The sequence below is a fragment of the Aethalodelphis obliquidens genome, unplaced genomic scaffold (genome assembly GCF_003676395.1).
Source record: "Aethalodelphis obliquidens isolate GAN/ISIS:26980383/991018 unplaced genomic scaffold, ASM367639v1 scaffold1, whole genome shotgun sequence".
Classification (NCBI taxonomy): domain Eukaryota; kingdom Metazoa; phylum Chordata; class Mammalia; order Artiodactyla; family Delphinidae; genus Aethalodelphis; species Aethalodelphis obliquidens.
The window spans coordinates 97,792,274-97,816,537 of record NW_020837945.1 but is presented as its reverse complement, the minus strand read 5'-3'; the positions used below and the strand labels follow the sequence as shown (position 1 = coordinate 97,816,537).

At 41.2% G+C, this 24,264-nt stretch overlaps 1 protein-coding gene across 8 annotated transcripts in view; it reads right to left on the bottom strand.

Moving 5' to 3' along the window:
* GOLIM4 (golgi integral membrane protein 4) overlaps positions 1 to 24,264 on the bottom strand; it is an 80,316-nt gene that overhangs the window by 21,035 nt on the left and 35,017 nt on the right. For 5 of the 8 annotated variants that reach the window (XM_027112332.1, XM_027112324.1, XM_027112318.1 and 2 more), the window contains 7 exons: positions 16,161 to 16,235; positions 13,356 to 13,405; positions 11,643 to 11,696; positions 10,173 to 10,323; positions 6,158 to 6,240; positions 5,244 to 5,327; positions 1,682 to 1,840 (listed from right to left, as the gene is read on the bottom strand). In XM_027112332.1, coding sequence (XP_026968133.1) covers positions 1,682 to 1,840; positions 5,244 to 5,327; positions 6,158 to 6,240; positions 10,173 to 10,323; positions 11,643 to 11,696; positions 13,356 to 13,405; positions 16,161 to 16,235 — 656 coding nt within the window. The remainder of the gene's footprint in view (positions 1 to 1,681; positions 1,841 to 5,243; positions 5,328 to 6,157; positions 6,241 to 10,172; positions 10,324 to 11,642; positions 11,697 to 13,355; positions 13,406 to 16,160; positions 16,236 to 24,264) is intronic. The other 3 variants (XM_027112341.1, XM_027112377.1, XM_027112367.1) reach the window with 2 other exon arrangements.

Genomic DNA, 24,264 nt, shown 5'->3' with positions numbered 1-24,264 from the left:
GCTATAATAGTGCCCATTAAATCAGGTACAATTAAACATTTCTGACGTATTAAAGTGGTATTTCTTTGTAAACCAGAGGAAGTCTTTTGTGAGTACTTTATATTATAAACACAGAAAATTCTGAAGAAAAAGAAAAAGATGTGTCTTTTCACAGAGAACTCCTCTTCTAAAACTGGTTGATTTAAATCAGTTTTCTCTGCAAGTTTCAGAGATTTCTATACGGTCTTCATTACTTAGAAAAGAGAGGCAAAAGAGAGATGGTATAATATCAATAGGAAAATGTGTCACTGTCCTCCCTCCCACCAACCTTCTTTAGCAGAAAGAATACTTTCTTTGGTCAGGTTGCTGTCCCATAATTGAAATAAATGTGAAGCCCTGTTCCTAAATTAGCAGAAACATAACTTAGAAACTGGATTGTATACATAAACAAATAAGCCAAGGGAAAAAGTCCTTTCTCAGACATCTGAGGATGGCTTTTGGAGGTGTACATTTTACCAAGTCCTTGCATACCTGACAAGTTTGAATTGATACTGCCCTGGCTTTACAGGAAATATTTCTCTGAAGGGCCCTAAGTGCTTTCCAACACCTGTCACTTATCGCCACAACATCCCTGTGAGAAAGGTTAGAGCAGATGACTATTATCTCCACCTCCCAGATGGAAGAACTAAAAAGTCTGAGTCTTTAAAAGCTTAATCCAGTAAACTGGTAGTTAAACTTAGATAGAGAATAGAACCAATTTCCACACCAGGGCTCTGGTTGTGTTTTCTTAAGTTAGGAGCAACATAAGACCCAGACAAAGAACAAGCATCCAGGGGGATACAGAACCTGTGAAGGAATGCTTTGCTCAGACTGAAGATTCAAACGAAGTCCACTCACTTCAACTTAATTATTCCCATAAGGTGATGAGAAGGTGAGTTGGGGAAAGTCTTCTCAAACATTCACTGTTTAAAACGACTTTGTCGGGGGAAAGATAATCATACTTGCCATTTTTATTACAGGTGTGATTGCATAAACAACTCTGTAAGAATTAATCATATGGGCGACACCACTTTTGATGTTTCACTTGGGAGATATTCTTAAGCAACAAGGCTTAATTTTATGAAGAACAGGAATACAAAAAATAGATTCTGTGACTAGCACTTATACTCTTGTAGTTGTATGAAGGCTATATAATACAAACTTTGACATATTTTGTATGGACCAAGTACAGCATCGAGTTCAAATATATTATCAGCTTTAAAACTTAAGTGGGCTGACTGTCATATAATATCCTCATGATCATTTAACCTTCTCACTCTACCCCCCCCCCCCCAAAAAAACCCCTAAAATATTCAGACATGACAGCTCCTTTCAAACAAATATACCCACATGAAGAAAGACAAAACTAGTTCAGTCTTTTCCAGGAAACAGAACAGCAGTTCTCAAAGTGTGCGTCCCCAGCCCAGCAAAATCAGCTAGAAATGCAAATACTCAGGCCTCACCCCAAATTCACTGAACTGTAAACTGTGGGCTGGGGCCCAGTTATTCCTGTTTTAACAGCCCTGCTAGGGACTCGGATATATGCTAAAATGTGAGAACCGGTGTTCTGCAGTTAGAGCTGGCAATATTTAGAGCAGTTCAGCTGAGGACAGCTTGACAGGGAAAGCGACCTGACCACAGATGACCAGTTCATGCCTCTTACCTCCCGAGGCTCTCCAGGTAACTTGTCCCTTGTTGCGCTGTCACCTTGTGGAGAATGTGCCACCTGGGTAATATTCTGCTGCTCTGTTTGTTCTGGTTTTCGAAAGCTTGGAATCCTATTCAGAGTGTCTTTCAGTTGTTTATATTCTGCAACTTGAGTCTGCATACAAATTGCACAATTGGATGCAAATTGCACAATTTGAGGAGGGAAAAGGATATCATTCATAGATGGTTCACTGGAAGACTGGACAAAAATATTATACCTAAATGCAAGAAAGGAAGAATACGCAGACTGTTTCCATGCATTAGCTATACTTACTTGGACATGCTCAACCATTTATAAGCACATGCAAATTAGAGTTAAAGGGAACAGAGAAAAAGTATCTAAGACAGATGTTAGTTTCCCGTGCTACATTAAACTAAGTCAGGATTTTTATATATAAATTTCTAGTCTAAATATCATTATTAAAAGTAAGACAGCTATGCAATCAGTTTTATGACATTAAACTCTATTTTAAAATTGCACAATTATGTAAATATAAGTGCAGATTATCTTTTACCAATATGGTCTGAGTAATACTTTTCAGCAGAAAAGAACCATAGGCTTCAAATAAGTAACTGAATATACATGTAAAATCACTCAGGCCACCCTCTTCTTCCAGTCAATACGTGCTCACAAAGGGTCCCTTCCTCTCCAGAGCGCTTCCTGTATTGTGCTCTGCAGTTTTGGAAAGCAATAGCATAGGCATGAAATGAGGCTGGATTTTTATTCTTCAATTCTGAATGTCCTTTTCTTCTAGAGCAACAAAGGCACTAATGAAGGCATAGGTCTAGAATATACTCATATACTCATATGTGTGTACCCGTGTGTATATGTGATAGGGTGTGTGTGTGTGTGTGTGTGATATTTTTAATACAAGAAGCTAGAAAGACGGAAAAAATCAAACACTTTAAGTAGGAAAACCAAGAGACTATACTTAGCTCATCATATGCACCAACACCGTAAACCTAAAACAGAAATACTGTGTGTGTAAACACACACTCCATGAACACAAAGAACCCAGAAATCTCTTCTGAAAGAAAGAGCCTGCTGGCCAGGGCCGCTGCCCTCAGTGTGCACAGCAGACGGGGAGTCGAGGCTGGTGAGTCGTGCTCCTGCGGCCACAGCTGTGCACCTGTGCAGTGCTCTCCCACCCCCTTTCTGCCTTTTTCTAATTCACACAGAGGTGAAGAAGTCTGCTTGCTAAATCTGTCTCAGGGGAGTGCTTCTTTATCATTTGAACAAAGGCATGCCAAACGGCTAACAATGGCCCTTAGCCCAGAAATCTACCAAACATTTGCAAACCAACTTTGGAGGTCAAAGAAAAAAAGATGACATCCACACAATGATACTTTTAATAAGATAAATATTCTAGTCTTTTTTTCTTTCTCCTCCTCCTAGATACATAACCTTTGAAGGCAGCAATGCTGTGGTTCTCAAATACTAGCGTGCATTAAGAATCATGTTAAATTATGGAAGGATCATGTTAAAAATGCAGGCTCCTGGACCCCCCACCCTAGAAATGATGATTCAATAGGTCTGGAGCAAGGCCCAGGTAACTGTGATACAGGGAGTCTCCACAAATTCCAGCTGAAGAGTTAAGTGTGACTTTGATGTCCCTAAGCTTCCAGCTTGGTTCTGGGCAATGATTTGGGGCCAGCTACAGTACTCCTTTTTGACCTTACTTTATTTAGATATAAAAAGGATACAGTATTATATGACTCAGTAGGTTGTGAATAGTAAATAAAATTCTGTACATAAAGTCATTATGATAATCCCTGATAAATTGTAAACTCTCAAATTCTACTCTGTTCCTGCTTTCTCCCGCCCTTAATTATTCCATTTCAAAATCAGGTTGTCGGGCTTCCCTGGTGGTGCAGTGGTTGAGAGTCTGCCTGCCGATGCAGGGGATACGGGTTCATGCCCCAGTCCGGGAAGGTCCCGCATGCCGCGGAGCGGCTGGGCCCGTGAGCCATGGCCGCTGAGCCTGCGCGTCCGGAGCCAGTGCTCCGCAAAGGGAGAGGCCACAACAGTGAGAGGCCCGCGTACCGCAAAAAAAAAAGAAAAAAATCAGGTTGTCAAGACAGAATCTCATAAGATGATTTACATGAGAGACGTAGATGCCTGAAATAGCAGTTGTTTTCTGAGCAGCTCTGGGGAAAGTTTTAATACGGAGGTAAAAGAGCAGGAGAAACTTGGAGGCCCCACCCAAAAGAACCAAAAAGCTATTGAAAGAAATAGAAAATTATATGTAAGTTAAATAAAAATATTTTTTCTGTTGCAAAACCTTGTCGGCAATACTCCCAGGATGCTTACGACAGAATCTGGCTTTGGTCATTAAATGAACTATTTTACTTATATTTTTCTGAATTTTCAAATTGTTGCTTAGTCTAATATTTATGGCTATTATAGTACATAGAATATTCAAATTGGTTTGTCATATTTTTCAGTATGAAAAGCAGCCTCACAGAAAATAATAATAATTGGTAAAAATTTTATAAAGAAGGTTTTGAATGTAATAATACCCTCTAAAGTCAATTTAATTTATACCCATGGAAAAAAATTACCACACAGCTACAGTTTTGTAGGGAGATAATCAATGACTGCCTTGAAAAAGGGTCCCAGAGACACAGATGCTACAGCCTCTGAGATGAATCAGGGCCCAGCATATGATTCTATTAATAATTTTATAAAGACAAAAGATAATACATGGTCTCCTGGTAAGCACAGATAGTTGGTTTTCCTTTGCCCTTTTCTTTTAATTCTTCCAAGAGAAGAAAAGTGAAGACCGGTGATTAAGAAGACATAGCAACTAAACTAGCCATTCTTATTTCTTTGCTTCGACTAGAAAGCTGTATAACACTCAATGTGATATTACTTTAATAAGCTCTCCAACACTTGTATTTGTTCACTTGTTCATTCAGTAAGTGTCTACTGAGGGCCTGCCTTGTGCCGAGGACTGTTCTAGGCTTTGAACAAATGAAGCTCACGACTCTCGTTTTCCTTCTCTATTGACTTGAGAGCTCTTCTTATTTCCTGTAATTTGACCAAACAACACATAAGCCTAGTCCCCAAAGCAGTGTGTGTGGGCTGTAAAGCTGGGAGCAAGGGAGGGAGGAATAAAATATAGAGCTTGACAATAATTTATTTAGGTAGCTAGCATCATAAAATCCTACAGATTATATAGCAAGCGTCAATACAGGTCACACGGTGGCAAAGGACCACATATGTGGGATAATTTCTGTGACTGAAACAAGTATTAGACTACTGCATGCAGGGGCTGGAGGAGGGTAGAAAAAGTAATATGCACCACACTGCCAGTGCAAAAAAAAAAAAAAAAATCAAAGGTTTATTTAATATTCTCTTGATCGAGTTTTGAAAGCATGCATGATCTTCAGGATCAGGAAAGCTCTGTCCTAAGGAACTCAGTGAAGCCTGGCCTTTAAGAGACTACACGCACAGAGGAATTCAGAAATGTTAAGCAGACTTAAAAAGAACCCAGAGAGGCCGCTACCCTTCTAACCTGTGCAGCAGCTAGTGCACTCTTGTGGTCTTCCAAAGTCACTACAAGTTGTTCATGCTCGGAGAGTAAATTCTTATGCTGTTGCTACACAGAAAAGAATTTTACAGGTTGAGTTTTAACATTCTAGGACAAACTCCTCTTGGGCAGACAGTGGCATGAGCACCCAGATGCTGCTTGCTTGCTGGTTTGTTTGTTTGTGCAGTATTTGTTAGGTTCCAAAATCTTTGTAGAGGGCAGACTATGATTAATGTATTCCACAATCTAAAATGTGCTACCCAAATATCACAATCACTTACAGTGAAATCAACACACAAAGAAAAATACCTGCTATTAATAAACCTTTGTAAATAAAAAACTTATTAATCTAACAAACCTGCAACGTTACAGCCATACTGGAAATAAGTGAAAAATATTATTAATAATATTTGAATTAACATTTTTATTATAAAAACATTATAACAACAGTGCAGAATATTTGAAAAATAGATGGGGAAATATATAATCCCACTATCCTTAAATAAGTTACAAATGATTTTATATGTTTCCTTTCGGTCTTCTCTACATAATTGTATATAGCTATCATAATAGCCTGAATTCTACTTCATGTACTTATTTTTCACTTAAGATATTAAAGGTATTTCTGTATTGCCAAAAAAAAAAAAAAAAAGCTTATTAAGATTGAACCATCTAGCAAAAGAATCATTTCAGTACTAATGGAAATGTTGGGATTTCCAGACCATCGTTTAGCTTATGATACAGAAGTGGTAAAAGTATTGGGCCTGGTCCAGTTTATGCAAAGCCCAAAATAACAGTGTGCATTGTAAAGCATGTCAAATAGGGAACGACTTTTAAGGTCACTCTACAAAGTAAAGCAGGCAAACACTAAACAGTCAAATGCTGGGTATTTTTTTTACCTTGACATCTTGCAGCTGTGTGTGCATGTCCTGATGCGCTCTCCTCAGCTGTCTGTTCTCTTCTCTCAAATTGTACACGGATTCTATTTTAGAAAAAGGGAAATCATGCGTAAAGCCCTGGGCCTTTTGGGCTCTTGATTCTATTATTTTCACATCTAAAGCCTCACATAACTTTTTCTAGGATCGTTTTGACCTTTGACAGTACCATATTCCAAATCAACAAAACCTATACCATTTTGGGATGTGGCATGGATTCAGCTGGACAACCCAATACAACCTGGTTCAGTGGTTTCAATACATTTAAACAAGCTACACGTCGTAGAAGCTAAGGATTGTTAATTAGTCCTGTGCTAAAAATGAAATGTTTCTGTTAATAAGCAAAACCTTAGGAATGAAATGTAATGGGTAGGGGTCATCTAAGATTTTGATCTCTTCACAAATTAAAAACAGGGCTATCAAAAAGCAAAACCACATTTCTCATAGCATGAATAATTTCCACAGTCCCCAAAAGGTATTTCAGTTACAAAAGCAACTCAAGAAATAAATAAGAGACAGAGAGACACCCCATCTGCTCAAAACTTCTAAATATATTTTCCTTCTCCCACCATTGAGTTCTTGACGGATCCAAATTCTCCCTCCAATAGCTATAGGACAGTTCTTTCCAGGGCTACCATGTGAGACTGTAGCAATCAGAGTGAAGTCTTAAAACCTCCTGAACCACAAGCTCCACTGTCCGGGGAACAACCTCTTGCTAATTTTCCCACATTTTCAGTATCTGGATGGTATGAACTGGCAGCGCTTGGGCTAAATACAACACACAAGCATTTTTTTTCAGCCCCTGCAGTGTTGGCCTACACACAGTGTCTTCCACATTTGAAGAGCTGTCACCATTTAAAAATCAAGAATCTGGGTCTAATAAGATTCTGGCAACATTAGGCCAGTTCTCATGTGACAGCACTCAGCAGAAGTTAAATGGTGGCTGCGTGACCATAATGACTCATCTCCAACGGGGGATACTGTTGAGAGTGAAAGGGGTGCTGTTAAGAATTATGCTGGGACAGCAGCAGGTGTGGACCTGCACTGTGTTGGGCAAACCGTCCCCAAAGTGGCAGCCACTTGCTGCAGGCAGAACTTTATGTCTCCAGGGTGGCCCTCAGCACAGAAGGAAAGTTCCAGTCACCATCCCGCCTCATACTTTCTGTCCACTTTCACTCCACTAGAGTCCCTGCTTGATCCCCGGGCACTGGCTTCGTGATTGGGTTTGGGGAGAGATCAAGAACAAGGTGGGAAATGTGGCCAGTGGTTGGGTTGTCCACCTACATGTCATACCGGATTTTCTCAAAGGTCAAAACAGGACACCGCAGGGGCTTCCCTGGTGGCGCAGTGGTTGAGAGTCCGCCTGCCGATGCAGGGGACGCAGGTTCGTGCCCCAGTCTGGGAAGATCCCACATACCGCGGAGCGGCTAGGCCCGTGAGCCATGGCCGCTGAGCCTGCGCTCCGCAATGGGAGAGGCCACAACAGTGAGAGGCCCGCGTACCGCAAACAAAACAAAACAAAAACGGGACACTGTGGCAATTGAAGAGGACCACAAGTGTGTCATCGGTTGGATGGGCCCTCAGTCTACACACAGGCACACATGCACTTGAAATACCCGAACTTGGCTGACTTTTAAAGGAATTCAGTTTATAACCTTAATGACGGTGTCTCCTGTGCCTTTGCTGTGTGACCCTGAGCAAGTTACCTAACTTTAGCAGGCCTCAATTTCTTCACTTGTTAAATTAGACTAAATATAATGCCTACCTTGCAGGTTGTTATGAGACTTAAATAAGATACCTGTACAAAGAATTTCCCCCAGTACTGGCACATGGAAAACATTTGTTAAGTGTCAGCTATTATTATAACGATAATGGGAAGAATAATCATCTAAGTTTATATATGCTATCAGCTCATAGCTATCCATATTCTAAATTCTAAACTCCCTCCTCGTGTCATAGTAACCTGCCAAAGACTACTCAGACTACACACATCATAGGTTTGCTGCTACAGACCCGCGTCTACCATGATGCATCTATCTTTAATTTACTATCAGGGACCATAATCAAACAAAAGTGCTGATGTGAAAATCACTTATCAAAGTGTCATCAAAGGCACTGTCACATTAAGTTGTTTTAAGTCTCTCTGAGAAACTTCTTCCAAAAATTAATTGATATCAAAAATACCGTTCTCTCTCTCTCTTGCCCTCTGTCTCCATCTCTGTCTCTCTCTATCGCTCCCTTACCCACCAAGGTATTGGTAGATTCTCTCTTCTGATGACAAGAGCCCTATCACTTGCTGTATTTCTACTTTTGTTCTGGGTTCCAGGCCATCAGGCTTGAACTATCTGAGTATGCAGAACTCACAGACAAGTTTTTTCCATGGTTCTGATTTCTTGTTAACATTTTACTATACATGGACTTGGTTTCAAAGAAAGGAGTAACTATAGAGTAGACACAAGATAATATGCCTTTTAGGGCTATTACTAAAATTGAATGAACTAAATTATGTAAAGCATGCCAAGGTCAGACACCTAGAAAATTTCACTTCTCACTCCTTAATGGATCTCCTTCATATCAATATAATTAAATATATTTCCTCAGCTTGGCTCAGGTTTGAAAATGCTGAACAGTAGATCCTACAAGTCAAATGTCCTCCTTCACCACACAAAGGTGTAGCATCCCCAGGGTGGCAAGTGCTGTCTGCGCACTGGAGTCTTCTGGTTCTCTCTTCCTTTTACCACCTTTGTAAGGGCTTTCAGTGTTTAGTCTCTTCCTTTCTCTATTTTGTTATCTTACTGACTCCTCACCACCCGGCTCACCACCAACAAGCCAAGGCCCCTCCATGTCTACATCTCTTGGGTATCATTCTGCTGACATCTGGCTCCACCAAGACCATCTCAACCCTTTGTAAACTGCCTCAGTGGCTACTTAACTCCCAGGTGCCTTTTTGGAATACTTACAGACAAAGTATTCCTATTATTTTGGAATACTGTTATTAGCCTATTATTTTGGAACACTTCGAGACAAAACATTGCAAAAAAAAGTATAGAAAATCCAAAGGACCCTTCACATGGTTTCTTTCTATGATGACATTTTATATAAAACCAGGAAATTGTTCTTCACCCATGTTTTTGCAAAGCACCAGGATTTCACCCGTGTTTTTGCAAGCACCAGGATTTCACCCGTGTTTCTGCAAGCACCATGTATGTTTTTAAACCAAATCTCACACTTCAGACTTATTTAGTACCTGGATAGGTGATTGTAGAATATGCTATTGCCCTTTTCCAGAACTCACATGTACTCAGAAGTGATATATTTTGTTCCACATTACTATGAAAATACCTGATGCTGATGCTGGTGGTGGTTAATATAGATTGAAGGTCTACCACGTACCAGTAACTGTTCTAGGTGCTCTGCATAATGTAATCCTCATACCAACTCTACAAGGTTGATACTTTTTATGAATATCCCGCTTTTACAGATGAGGATGGTTTACGCTACACAACTTGCCTGTGGTCATATATAAACTAGTCATTGAAGAGGCCAAGATTCACCAGGGCAGTCTGACTCCAGAGCCTGAGCTTTTTGAAGCTACTATTACCGATCAACAGGGAGTCTTCATGCCCCTGTGGAGATCTGGAAATGCATCACTGTAACTGGGGAGCACTGATGGCATTTTGTGGGTGGGGTCAGAGATGCTAAATGTCTCACAACACACTTAAAAAGAGAACTGTCTTGCCCAACATGGCCAATGTGCCCCGTTGAGAAACACTAAGTATTCTATTCTGTTTCCCTAAACAAACCCAAAGAGATAAGTGTGAAACTTCATAAAGAAGTAAGAAGTAACTGGTAAAGGACCACATGTAAGGTAATCAATCAGCAAGCAACAAACAAAATAAAACAAAAGTCTATTGTTCTATTCAAACGTTAATATGAGTATTCATTTCCATGCACACTGACTAATTAGGTTTCCAAATACCTTTTAGCTTAGAAAGCTCTTGTTCTTTCTCTTGCTGCAGCTGCAGGTATCGCTGCTTGTGGTCATTAAATGTCCTACTGAAGTCTTCTCCTTGCCTGCGGTGTTCCTCTTCCAAGTCGCTGTGCTGTTTCTTTAGCTCCTCATGTTGACTCTGCAAAGATGAAAACTTTAGCAGGGATGTACATTCTCTAAATTATATCAGAATCTGTCTCTCAATAGCGTAGCCTTTCCCTTGCCAGAAAGTCAGCACAAATGAAGAAGCAGGCTTCGTTTTCCTCAGACTGCTTTGAGTTTGTGCAGCTCCCTTCCATTTCCCTTCCATTCCAAATGAATAGTTTGGGATCATGGCCAAAAATAATTTTCTCCTGAATTTTTAACATTAACGGGAAAAAACAAGAAGTTGGAAGTTTGCATGAGAGATGGAAAAGGAAGGGATTTGGGGAAATTCCCAGGGACTCAAGTTACTGTGGAAACAGGGTAAAGCTAACGAAAAAATTACCCCTCCATGGATACTCTAGACTGCCTCTTTCAACCTGATGTTTTCCCAGCAACATTTTTTATTTCCTTTCTTTGATTTTCAGCCTTCCTGGTAACCCAGTTTAAAGAAGGGCGGAAAAAAAGACTTTTTTCCGTTTGGGGGAAGTAATAAATCGACTGTTTATAGAATGATTCTTACTTATACTACTCCTGATTATAACACTGTAACCACAATCTAGATAAATTCTACAGTCTCCAAATGCTTAATATGAAAGGGTGGTCTGCTTTAATTCATGTATTGCTTTCTTGATAATAGGAAAGATGCCGGTTTCAATAAAAAGCATATGCCCTACTGATATAGGAGAAAACACAACACCAAACAAAAAGCTGGAGGGTAGGGGCTGAAGACAGTGGCGTGTTTTTTTTCCCTGCTGTGCAGGGTGGCATAATGTCTGCTGCTCATCTCTTCTGGCCTGAACAGAAATAATGCATCTCTCTCTCTCTCTCTCTTTTTTTCAATTTTCCTGACACAATAATGAGTTTTATCCAAGAACCAAGGAAGGAGAACCTTTAAACATAAAGTGTGCTCCTGTGGTAGGCAGAACATTTATTGCACATTAGTAACAGGAAGGGAGCATTTTAATATTTCTACTGCCTCCAGCGTGACTAAGATAAAAGAAAATCTCTAAGAAAAACGACTCTGAGAAATTAGATTTAAAAAACAAACAAAAATCCTTAAAAGATAGAGAACAAAATTAAAAATTAGGTGACCAGAGAGCCTGATTTATAAAATGGGTAATGAGCTAAATATGTTCTTTGTAATCAGGTGATAAACATGATGGAGCATTATAATTATATATCACTTTTAGCCAGAAATGACTTTAATATACCATATCACAATACAAATCAACTTTCTGTAAACTTTCCTTGATCACTTAAGTTACTTAGTTAGTCCTTTGATTCACTCACGAAGAACAACTTTAAATTACTCACCTTTAACATCTGATGTTGGACATTCAACGCGCTGTACCTGCTATTAGAATCTTGCTGTAAATTGAAAAGCAAACAGTTAACACAAAAATAACAAATTTGGCTCTTTTGCTAACCAGAGCTTAAAGGGCTTAATGGAAGGATTTCACTCATTTCACTTGTGTTAAGTGAAAATGAACTCTAAGCTCGAAACAGGACAATTCTGAGGCCATCTCTTTACTTAATAGCAGAAATGAAGTTTTCACATTCCTCTAAGTTTGCTAGACATTAATAATGAAAAATCAGGACATGGAATTATGAAACAGCAGCTTGACAGGGCCCTTGGAGGTGATTTACTTCCACTCTCATATTGAGAAGAAAAACTGAGGCCAGAGGCACAGGGGGACTTGTCCTGAGATGCAGCACCGCACATGGCTGATATATTGTGCCCGGTGCTCCAAGGGGAAAAGGAGATAAACCAGGCCTCACAAGCTTCGCATGGCTTCTGGGAAGGGAGAGAAAAGGCACTTTCCTGCCTCGAGCTTCAGCGGGTAAGAAATTCTACATACGTGACTTTACCCCAACTAGAATCCAACTCACAGAGTGAGAAACAGAAAGGCTAAGGAACAGGCCAGGGCAAACATTTCCTTTAGTAGCAGAGCCAGGACCAAAACTTGAGCCTACACCTATGGCTGAAGCACGCGCTCCAGGAGTGTGTCTCTGTGTGCCAGTGGAGCATCTTCACATTTGGACCTCACACAAGTCCAGCCCTGGGCAACCATAACCAGTGAGTGTGCAAACCACAAACCACCTGAAACTTTTCTCTCCCCAGGCTGCTGTGTTGTTCTATCTTATGTGCCCCACTCCTTGCTTTACCCGTCACCGGTACAAGCACAGCCTCAATTCTTTCTTTCTTTCATATTCTTGCAGCTTCTAAAATGAACTGCATTTTATCATTTTATTTGCTTTATCATTTTATTTTATCACTTTGCCATTTTAATTTGTAATAAATTACATTACAAAATGCACAACAGAATACACACAGTTCTGGCTAGGGCTTTTAAAAGCAGGTAAGAGTCGAAAGCTGACAGCCTCCTAGTTATTCAAGGAACAGACTCTTCTCAGTTTTAATACCCCAAAACACCAATGCTTTATTCAACCAATGCTTACATATTTTTCTTAGAGTAAGAGAAAAACTTGTTTTTCTCCAGTTAATTTGGACTTAAAAACTTTTTAAACTGCCAATATCATTTATGTATTCATTCGTTCCACAAACGTTTTTGAACATGGGAACTCTAGGCCAGGTACCGTGTCAGACATTACACAGCAATGTCTATGCAAGTGACAGTAACGTCCTGCAAAGGCAAATTAAAATAAATATCACATTCTATAGAAAAGAGAGACTACAAATGAATAAATAAGTGAATAAAAATAATCTCTTTATGAAGAGATTATGTTTATGGTTGAACATTAAGGCTATTTCCAATTTATCACTATCACAGTAATGTGATAAACAAAGGAAGGTAGGTTTTAAAAGAGTAGTTTTTAGGTCTTCCTCTGAGAATCTCTTGGCAAGGAAGGAAGGAAAGGAGAGAGGAAGGCAGGGAGGGAAGGAGGGAAATGTATTTCAGCCCTTCGATCCTAATGATCAACAGAGTAAAAGGTTTTGCGACCATATTTCCCCCTCTTGCAAGTTTCGTGAAATAAAAAATTAAGGGAGGAAAAAAGAAAACTCACCCTTCCCTTATTTAGTGTTTCTTGTGCTTCTAATTTATAAACCAGAAAATCTAGAAAATACAAAATGGAGAAAATAGAGTATAAGTTAATTCACTGTGGCATTTTTAGACATCTAAAAGAACATAGACGTACTTTACTCAGACCTAAAAAATGTTTCAGGTTTAAGACAATCTACTTGGTGACTTATATACTTTGTCTTTTAATGCTTTAGCAAGAGTTGAAAAAAACTGTTATATAATTTTCCTCTTTACCTTTAAGTTGTGAATCTTGTATCAACAAAATACACACTATAACCAACTGATTAAAAGTGCATTTAGAATGTGTACTTGGTGATGAACTGTCCTGAAATTAAGGAGAAAAAAAACATGAAGTGCACCTGAGGACAGAGATGGTTTATTGCCAGCCACTAGATGGCACACGAAAATCATTCAGGACCTGAAAAGGAAATCAAGCCGTGGAAACCATCTTTAATGCTCTTAAGGCTTTATTATCCACTAGATGGCTCTATAAAATCACTCTGCTTTTGAAGACAAGGGAAATCCAAATCCTATCAAAGCATTTTAATTATCTGAAACATCTCAGTGAAACATCCTAGCCCACACTGCCCTCCTCTGTTCTCCCTCCTTCTACCTCACACCAAGGTAATCAGACGGAACATCTCACTTCAATCTCAAGATTTACCAAAAAGATGAATAAATAAAAATAGAATGCAGGAGAAATGTCTATTTAGGTCTTCTGCCCATTTTTGGATTGGGTTGTTTGTTTTTTTGTTATTGAGCTGCATGAGCTGCTTATAAATTTTGGAGATTAATTCTTTGTCAGTTGCTTCATTTGCAAATATTTTCTCCCATTCTGAGGGTTGTCATTTCGTCTTGTTTATGGTTTCCTTTGCTTTGCAAAAGCTTTGAAGTTTCATTAGGTCCCATTTGTTTATTTTTGTTTTTATTTCCATTTCTCTAGGAGGTGGGTCAAAAAGGTTCTTGCTGTGATTTATGTCACAGAGTGTTCTGCCTATGTTTTCCTCTAAGAGTTTGATAGTTTCTGGCCTTACATTTAGGTCTTTAATCCATTTTGAGTTTATTTTTGTGTATGGTGTTAGGGAGTGATCTAATCTCATACTTTTACATGTACCTGTCCAGTTTTCCCAGCACCACTTATTGAAGAGGCTGTCCTTTCTCCACTGTACATTCCTGCCTCCTTTATCAAAGATAAGGTGACCATATTTCTCCAAAGAAGATATACAGACTGCCAACAAACACATGAAAGAATGCTCAACATCATTAATCATTAGAGAAATGCAAATCAAAACTACAATGAGATATCATCTCACACCAGTCAGAATGGCCATCATCAAAAAATCTAGAAACAATAAATGCTGGAGAGGGTGTGGAGAAAAGGGAACACTCTTGCACTGCTGGTAGGAATGTGAATTGGTACAGCCACTATGGAGAGCAGTAGGGAGGTTCCTTAAAAAACTACAAATAGAACTACCATATGACCCAGCAATCCCACTACTGGGCATATACCCTGAGAAAACCATAATTCAAAAAGAGTCATGTACCAGAATGTTCATTGCAGCTCTATTTACAATAGCCCAGAGATGGAAACAACCTAAGTGTCCATCATCGGATGAATAGATAAAGAAGATGTGGCACATATATACAATGGAATATTACTCAGCCATAAAAAGAAACGAAATTGAGCTATTTGTAATGAAGTGGATAGACCTAGAGTCTGTCATACAGAGTGAAGTAAGTCAGAAAGAGAAAGACAAATACCGTATGCTAACACATATATATGGAATTTAAGAAAAAAAATGTCATGAAGAACGTAGGGGTAAGACAGGAATAAAGACACAGACCTACTAGAGAATGGACTTGAGGATATGGGGAGGAGGAAGGGTAAGCTGTGACAAAGCGAGAGAGAGGCATGGACATCTATACACTACCAAACGTAAGGTAGATAGCTAGTGGGAAGCAGCCGCATAGCACAGGGAGATCAGCTCGGTGCTTTGTGACCGCCTGGAGGGGTGGGATAGGGAAGGTGGGAGGGAGGGAGATGCAAGAGGGAAGAGATATGGGAACATATGTATATGCATAACTGATTCACTTTGTTATAAAGCAGAAACCAACACACCATTGTAAAGCAATTATACTCCAATAAAGATGTAAAAAAAAAAAAAAAGAATGCAGGTAATTTCAAACCACAACCTGTATAAGCTCCATGCTTTATAGAAAAACTCTGATAAAAATCAACAGCATTGCCTAATACCTGTGCTAAATGTTGATTTTTCAAACCAAACCAATCAGTTGTGCCAATAAAGCCTTTACCACAAGATGAAAACAGGTGTATAACCTAAAAGACATTGTACAATAAGATCAATTCATTACGTTCTAAATGTACATGTATACGTATACGTTTATATAACGTTTGTCATATTCTGGACAACACATGCTGTTACTTTTCCTGGATGCCTGTGGACGGAAGTCAGGTGTTAGTAACGTATGCATTGATAATATTCAAAGAAAAACTGTGTGTTATTTCTGAAGCAATACATATAACCAATACATGAATGACCTCAAAGTGGCACCAACTGAATGAAAGAGTCTAAATCTAGTCTTGTGCAGGAATTATTTTGTCGCAATGTATAGCATATTGCTTGGTATCTCCTTCTCCATCCACCAAATGAAACTGACTTTGGGCGATCTGACAAATTTCTTAGCAAAAAAATAGTAAAGCAAGTACGTGATGCTTCAAAGAAGAGTATGATAAAAACACAGAACACGAATTACATTATTTATTTACCTTCCTTTGCTTTCTTATGTTCAAGTCTTTCCTTTTGCAAGGATTTCTCTAATCTTGATCTGTGTTCATACACAACTGGAAAAAAAAAAGTTAAAACTTATCTTCAAAGAATTAGAAATTCTAAGGTAAAATTAACATCAATTTTCAAAACAGGAAGAAGACAGTTTAGAGTCCTTTCACAATTAAAATTAAAACGTATGCATTTTAAGTTCCACATTCTTGGTAAAAGATGGACACGATAAGAGGCATAATTCTGGGCTGACTCCTATGCAGTCTGCCCCTCTGTAAAACCAACACTCTGGAAGAGGCTTCCATCTTCTTGTCCTCATGCTTCTGGAACACGGGTCTGTGCGAGGCTCCAGGTCTCTTCCCGGACAAGCGTGTCCACGCTCACGACTTCAGCCAACATCTACACGGCACTTACCCTCACATCTGTGTGTCCAGCTCCCACCTCTCTCTCAGGTGCTAGGAGAGGATTTCCACCCAGATATCCCATAAGTACTGCCAAGTCAACATGAGCTGCGTGAGTCTCCGTGAAAGATGCCTGGGTGGGTGAGGAAACCTCAGCAGCATACTAAGGCTTGCTGAAAGAAGGGGTGGATTCCGCCATGTCAGGAAAAACTTAGGTAAGATAGCCACAGAGATGAAGGAGGGAGAGACTCTCCCCACTAAAGAACTTATACAAGTGCCCACAAAGGAACAAGTCAGGTTTACATCTGCCATGGCAGGAAACCCAAGGCAAACTGATGTCCTGCTGTAGGACCTTCCTGCACTTTACCAACCCCACCTCCCCCATCTACTCTGAAGTAGCTGCAGTTGCCCGTGGAGTGCAGGAGAGAGAGCAGATGTGTTAGGGGGAAAATAGGCAGAAGCCCATCGGGACTCTCTCCCACACTACAGGCTTCACATCTACAGCGAATGGGAGCTGCAAGAGTGGGAAAAGCTTTACCTTTAAATGAAAAAAATTTGTATTACTACACTGGACTAGACCAGACACGATCCTTACTAAACCAAGACTGCGTTTATGGATAAAAGTTACCGAAAGATTTTTTTCTTTCTTTGATCTGAGAGAAGCTGTAAAGTAGTGAAGTCTGTCTTAGATTTCATGCAGGGACAGAAAACCCAGCTCCGCGGAGTGTTTGGAATAGGGGAGAGAAGGAGAGAACAAAGTTACGTTTCTGACGCGCCCTTTAATCCTGTTTGTTCAGCATTACGGTCCCAAATGATCTCATTCCCTGCAAGCTCAGCCAAGCCTGTCACTTGGTTCTGTTACCAGCCCTAGCTCCCCATGACTACCTAAGATACAATTCAATCACCAGCCGCTGACTGTCCGTCCAGCGCATACAGCTGCCGACACTGCCGGCCGCCTAGAGTTGCCACGGTCGCAGCAACTCCCCTCCCTGACATCTGCTTGTTGCTGCTGGACCCCCTGCCCCGTCCCTCCCCCCGCCCCTTCCCCACTGCCACCCCTGCCAGTTACCAGCTATCTCTGTCCTCCTTCCAACACGCCCATCATCTCCAGGGTCCTTGCCCTTCTCCCAACACTGCATCTCTCATCTTGGTGTCCCATAGAAACCTGCCATTCCCAGGGCTCCATCTACGACTCCCACAGCCCCTAGCTCTCCTCACACCGCTGCTAACATCTCAGTCCAGAACTCCTAGAAGGCCTGCCACCAGCCAAACTGGTATGGTGTCATCCCCTGATGGCACGCCTGCCCCAAACTCATCTTTCCCCTCAATTCAGCCTCCCATTAGTCATCGAAATAATGAGCTGCTCCATTCCCTTTCTCCACTTGGGTTCCTATTCTGTTCACCAGATGATCCCTCCCACTCCCCCAGTGCTATTATTACAAAGGGATCTAATCCAACTCCCCAGTTATTGAGCTGCTGCGATGTACCTGGCACCATATTAGGAGCAGAAATGCAAAATGAATAGACATGGGCCTTGGCCTCAAGAAGCTCTAGTCCAACACAGGAGATAGATTAGGTAATTTTAAATAATTAGAGCCAAATGCATTTGGCATACTAAAAGCCCAGTGAAAGAGAGGGGTGAGCTCTGGATGGGAGAGGAGTGAGGGGAGATTCTCAGAGGTGACAATCTCTTGGCTGGCTTTGGGAGTGAAGAACAATTTGGTAGATGGGAGCCCCACAGGAGAAGGGCACTGCTGGAAGACATCACAGGGACAAAGACACAGAGGTGTTGGAACTGGACTAAAGGCAGCTGTGCTCCAAAAAGCTTGGCTCCAAGTCCACTGTTGAGAAATTAGACTTTTTTCAACCATATAGGTGTACAGTAGATAAGTCTCTCGGCCAATTCCTGAAAGCCTATTAAAACCAAGAGGTTCCTTGGATTGGTACTAACACTACCATCTTGAATGACATTTGGAACAAGGGAGGGAAAACAAAGACTAGAGCTGGGGAGCCTCACCAAGCCAGACCCAGAACTGCCTGCCCACAGTCTGAGAATTTCCACCAGGTAGTGGAGGCTCGTAGGGGAATAGATAAATTACAGTGTGATCATGATATACACAGGCAAGAACAGGATGTCATGGGAACACCTAAGCTCCCCAGCTGGAAGGAACAACACTCCCTCATCTCCAATCCACTGGCCAAAGTTCCCACGGTCTGGGAAGAAGGTCACAGGAACATAAACGTGCCGGGTAATAGGGAATCTGGGTGCACTAACGGGACAATTTCAGCAAGCATGTACATCACTTTCAAAGAAGGGTCAAGAGGCAAAGGAGTCAAGATCTTGCTCTAATGGAGTCAAAAGTGGCAGCAGGGGTCCTGAGTCTAGGGGGCTCCTGAAGGCAGGTCAGGACCCTTATGGGGAGACAATCCAGCCTAGCAACACCCGAGATAACAACAACAACAAAACCCAGCAGCAGCACAGCCAAGAAAACACATGTGGGGGACTGCTTCCCACCACCCCCGCCACCTCAGACTCTAGATGTTAACTATTACCATGGAAGGGTAAGGATGGCGGCAAACGTTGTAGTTACAACTTGTAATCCTGTGAAATCCTTCCTGACTTAATAAAATATGGCAGCGGTCACTCAACGTCACGTGGCACGTCACGAGAGAATGGAGCAGCAGCGGCTGACCGCGGAACGCTTACCTTTGGTTTAGGCAGCAGAAAACTCATCTGCAGGATTTCATCCTCAATAAGGGCGGAGGGTCCACTAGATTCCACCTAGCGGAGAGGGGGTGTGGGGACTGGAGTGAGGAGCGCTCTATGCGGGGGGCAGGGGAGACGGTGCTCCGTGCTTTACTCTCTTCCCTGCGATTCAGCCAGGAGGATAACGTGCCACCGGCTGGTCCAAAGTCCCCATCGACCAAACTGTCTTTGACAGTTGTATGTATCATGGGGATTTAGACATTCGACATCTTAAGAGCAACGTGTCTCAAGAGCTAGAAGATCCTAGGACACACAGTTAGAAACTTTCCTAGATCACCTAAAGAGATGCTATACGATGTCCACAAAGAGGAGAGCATGTTTATGGATTACAGTCCACATCCGAAGGTCTTGGGAAATCTGAGACTATTCATGAATCCATAAAATGGCATCACTCATAGCATGACCTAAGGCATGAATAACGTGCTTTTGCAAATGCAGCAGAAAAAAGATGTGGTAAACAGGAATAGAGGCTATATGTGAGGAACCGTGAGGTAACTGTACTATTAATATTATCTTACTCAGAACTGGTCATTATGACAGCCACCAGCTTCTAGTCCTGACATATAACCTAAGAATTCAGAAATGGTTTGAGGGTTGAGAACATCACCAAGGAGGAAGGTGAGAGAATGGAGCAGCAGTGACTGACAGAAAGCTGGAGAAGTGCTCAGAAAAAGGAAAAAAAAAAAAAAACCCAAACCGAAAAGGAACCTTAAACTATAGGCTGAGGAAACCACGTTAGGTAAAGGAAAGTGAGAGTAAAAATTAACCCTTAGAATTAGAAACTCTAGAAGGAATGGGAGAAGGAAAGAGGCAGGTGGTACGTAAAGGTCGAGAGCACAGACTCTGGTGTCTGGGTTCAAGTCCCAGATTCATTCCTTATGGGGAGAGTTGCCGAACTTCTTTGTGCTTCAGTTTCTTTATATGGTACATGGGAATAAAAACAGTGCCCATCCCTTTGGGTGGATGTCAGGGCTAAATGAGTTAATTGATGTGAAGTGCTTCAAACACGGCAAGGCACAGAGTAAGTGCCAGAAAAATACTAAAATATTTTTTCAGCTATCTGTGATGGCTTCAAAGTGCCAGAGAATCAATCAGGTGATTCCCTGAGCTCTTTCAACCCTACAATTAAAGTCTAATAATAACAAAGTAATACACATATACATTGAGAGAGAGACTTGAAACAGCAATGAAACACTGATCTCAGTTTCCCGTTACTTAAAAAAAAAAAATTCCCTTAAAAAGCGGGGAGGGTTGCGAATAATCATTCTAATAGCTTAGTAAAACCTATAAGCCTATTTTCTAATAAAAATTGAAGAACAGCAAAAGGGACCAGATAGAATCTTTGTGTTCTTGTGGCTCTTCTAGAAAATTTCCCTATCAATTAAACACACACACACACACACACACACACACACGCACGCACGCACGCACACACACACACGCTACCCTTAATTCTTTAGCATGCATTCTCCAGGCTTTGGGGCTGGTGATTTATCTAGATAGGTTTACTGCTTTGCTTAGAAGGAGGACTGCTAATCAATCCCTGTCACCTATCTCTTTTTCTATTGATACTCGGAAGTCAAGGGCATCAGTCAAGATGAAGCCAAACTGCTAGAACCTTTGCAACAAAAAAGGTATATAATTAATATTCTCAAAGCACCCATCAGGTTAAAGAAAAAATAAGTATAAAAATAATGGTTCAATCTCAGCATTCAAGATCGTTAATGCAGACCAACACTACAACAGGGATAGGATGTGAATCATAAGAACTCGTGAGAGAAGGATGAAAATCCACAATACTCATCATCTCCCCTGCTTACTGACAAGGAGTTTAATATTTTCCATGCAGTCAAGGGTGGAAAGAGTTTTTATTCCCCCCTTAACTCACTCAAGAGTTTAAAAATATGCCAGCTTCCGACAGCAATTTTCCACTTTAACTCTGACTTCCATCCAAAAGGCACAGAGAAATTAGGTGCAGGCATCCACTTAGGGGTAAAATATATATCTATGACATTTTATCTATGACAAACTGCTCCAATTCAGAATTAGAAAACAACAGCTTAAAATTAGACAGAAGGGCTTCCCTGGTGGCGCAGTGGTTGAGAGTCCTCCTGCCGATGCAGGGGACACGGGTTCGTGCCCCAGTCCGGGAAGATCCCACATGCCGCGGAGCAGCTGGGTCTGTGAGCCATGGACGCTGGGCCTGTGCATCCGGAGCCTGTGCTCCGCAACGGGAGAGGCCACAACAGTGAGAGGCCCGCGTACCGCAAAAAATAAAAATAAATAAAATTAGACAGAAAACACTGCTAAGTGTTTTAACACCTTAAGCCAAGGGAGGGCAAGGTTTCTTTGGCAGAAGCAACAGCCTATGAAATTTTGCTTTCAGTCCCGACGACAACACAGGGTTTATCTTTAAAAAAAAACACACAACCGAGTCTTGGTATGAAAGGCACACAATTCAACTTGTGAAAACATTGATTTGCGAGTACCTTTATCATTTTACAGGTGATAAAACTTAAAATGAACAAATTAGTGTTTTGATAATTGTGGCTGAAGATACTTAAGTAGGATAGCAAGAGCGATGACAAAAAAGGAAAATAAATTGAAATCACTATAGTTCTCAGAAGATAATACTCTTGAGGTTTTGCTTTATTTTGGTGTTTTAGGCCTAAAATCGTAGATATTTATTATGTCTTTACGAACAGTTCTCAACTGTGGTTCTAACTGGCCAGAAGTGGGCTGGAGGCCAGCCACTTGCCCACCCACCTCCTCCGCTGCACAATGAGCTGGTAATTAACATGAAGACAACATCATAGATACAGTTTTCCAATTATCTTTCCTTCCTTCTTTCATCATTTCACCTCATAAGAAGTCTGAGAAAGAATACCAAAGATCTTCTTAGAAAACAACCCATATAAAACAAGTAAAAAGGCAAAAGAAGGGGGACACCTATTACCACTTTGAGGATCACACTGGATCCCCCTGCAGCCCCCGTGAGTGGGCAAAGGCACCCCTAAGGCTCTACTTTGGTGTCTCCACCCCACTCTTTCCACAAAGTCTGCCCCATCCTCCTGACTCATGGAGCGTTTTTCTCACAGGTAACTCCTAAACCATTAAGTCCAGCTTTGGCTTCTCACCCCCTTCCGGTTTTACAACTTCCAGTACAATTCAACCTTTCCGGTCTGCTTGACCATTGATGGCTGAATTTGAATTATGGTTAGTTCCCTTGGTCACATCGCAGGCCTGGGGGCAAAACCTCCCAATGGCTTCCCGTCACGACTTGAGCGAAACCCACAGCCCTCACGAGGCTTCACCCCATCGTCCATCCTGCTCCAGCCACAGCGGCCTCCTCAGCATCCCCCGAACATGCGAGGCGAGCTCTCACTTCAGCACCTCACACTGCCTCTTCCTGGCAGCCCCGCTGCTCCTCCTCCAGGCATCTGTGCGACTAGCTCCCTCACTTCCCTCAGGTCTTTACTAGAAAGATACCTTCTCATCAGATCCTTTCCTGGACAACCTAAGACTGCCCCCTGCTTCCCACCCTCAACACTTCCAGGCTCCCTCCCCACTTCATTTTTCTCCTTAGTCCTTAACTCTATTATTTTTTTTTTACTTTTGGGGGCCTTATTTATTGCCTTTCTATCTCACTAGAATATAAGCTCAGTCAGGGCAAGAATTTCTCGTTTGATTTATTTCAGTGTTGTATCCCTGTTACAGTGAGTTACAGGCATTCAACAGATAATGAATGAATGAATGAATGAACTATGTGTGCCATGAAGGCCGGGATTGGCTAGCTCCTCTCTCCTTCTCTTCTATATTCCCAGCCCTCACTACCACTTCAGTTCCAATCTCCCAGCTCCTAATATCTAGTGGTATTCAATAATACTTGAGAAATAAATGAATGCATTTAGAAGATATTTCATTCTCTTCCTCATTTGCCTGCCATCCTTTAAGTCCCAGCATTTTTAACTGAATTTCCATATTTGTTGGCTCATTAGTACTCACATATCCCAGAGAATAGACAGATAACAGAATAGAGATTAAATATAAATTTATCTGTTGATGTATAGGCTCATAAGATTAGCATTAGTTAAATCAGAGCCCTGAAATATAGAAGTTTTCAGAATGCTGAGAGGAAAAAAAGGACAGTCTGATTAGGTATTTTTCTACTTCATGGCAATTGCTGTATTTTTTTTTTTGTGGTACGCGGGCCTCTCACTGTTGTGGCCTCTCGCGTTGCGGAGCACAGCCTCCGGATGCGCAGGCTCAGCGGCCATGGCTCACGGGCCCAGCCGCTCCACGGCATGTGGGATCTTCCCGGACCAGGGCATGAACCCGCGTCCCCTGCATCGGCAGGCAGACTCTCAACCACTGCGCCACCAGGGAAGCCCCTGCTGTATTTATTTTTTTACTGCACACTAAAGTTCCTATAATAGTTCATAAAGTGTCTATTTTTAAGTTTGCTAACGCATACAGTTTATGAAGTCATTTAAATGGAATTTTAAACATGATTTGAATTGGTGCCTAACTGCCTTTCTTATTTTGGATAAAACTATACAAAGGCTTTCCCTCATGACACTATCTAATTGAGATTTGGCTTTTTCAAACAAGTATTATATTAGCTGACTTAAGATATATGTCTTCACACAAGTCTTCTTCTTGGCATTCTTTCAAGTGGTGAGCTACTAATAATCATTCTTATTATTAGAGGAAATCTATTCACTCCTCATGAAATAATTCTATTCTTAGCTGCTCAGAGCTATCATAGCACCAGCAGTATTCCAGGCCCCTTGGGAGACACTAAAGTACAGGCATTACTCTTATAAAAAGCTTCTAGTCAACAAATTTGGGTTGCGAGAGGAGGCTAAGACAGTAAAAACAGTAAGAAGACAATTAGAGATCACCAAAGGTTAGGTAAGCCAGGAT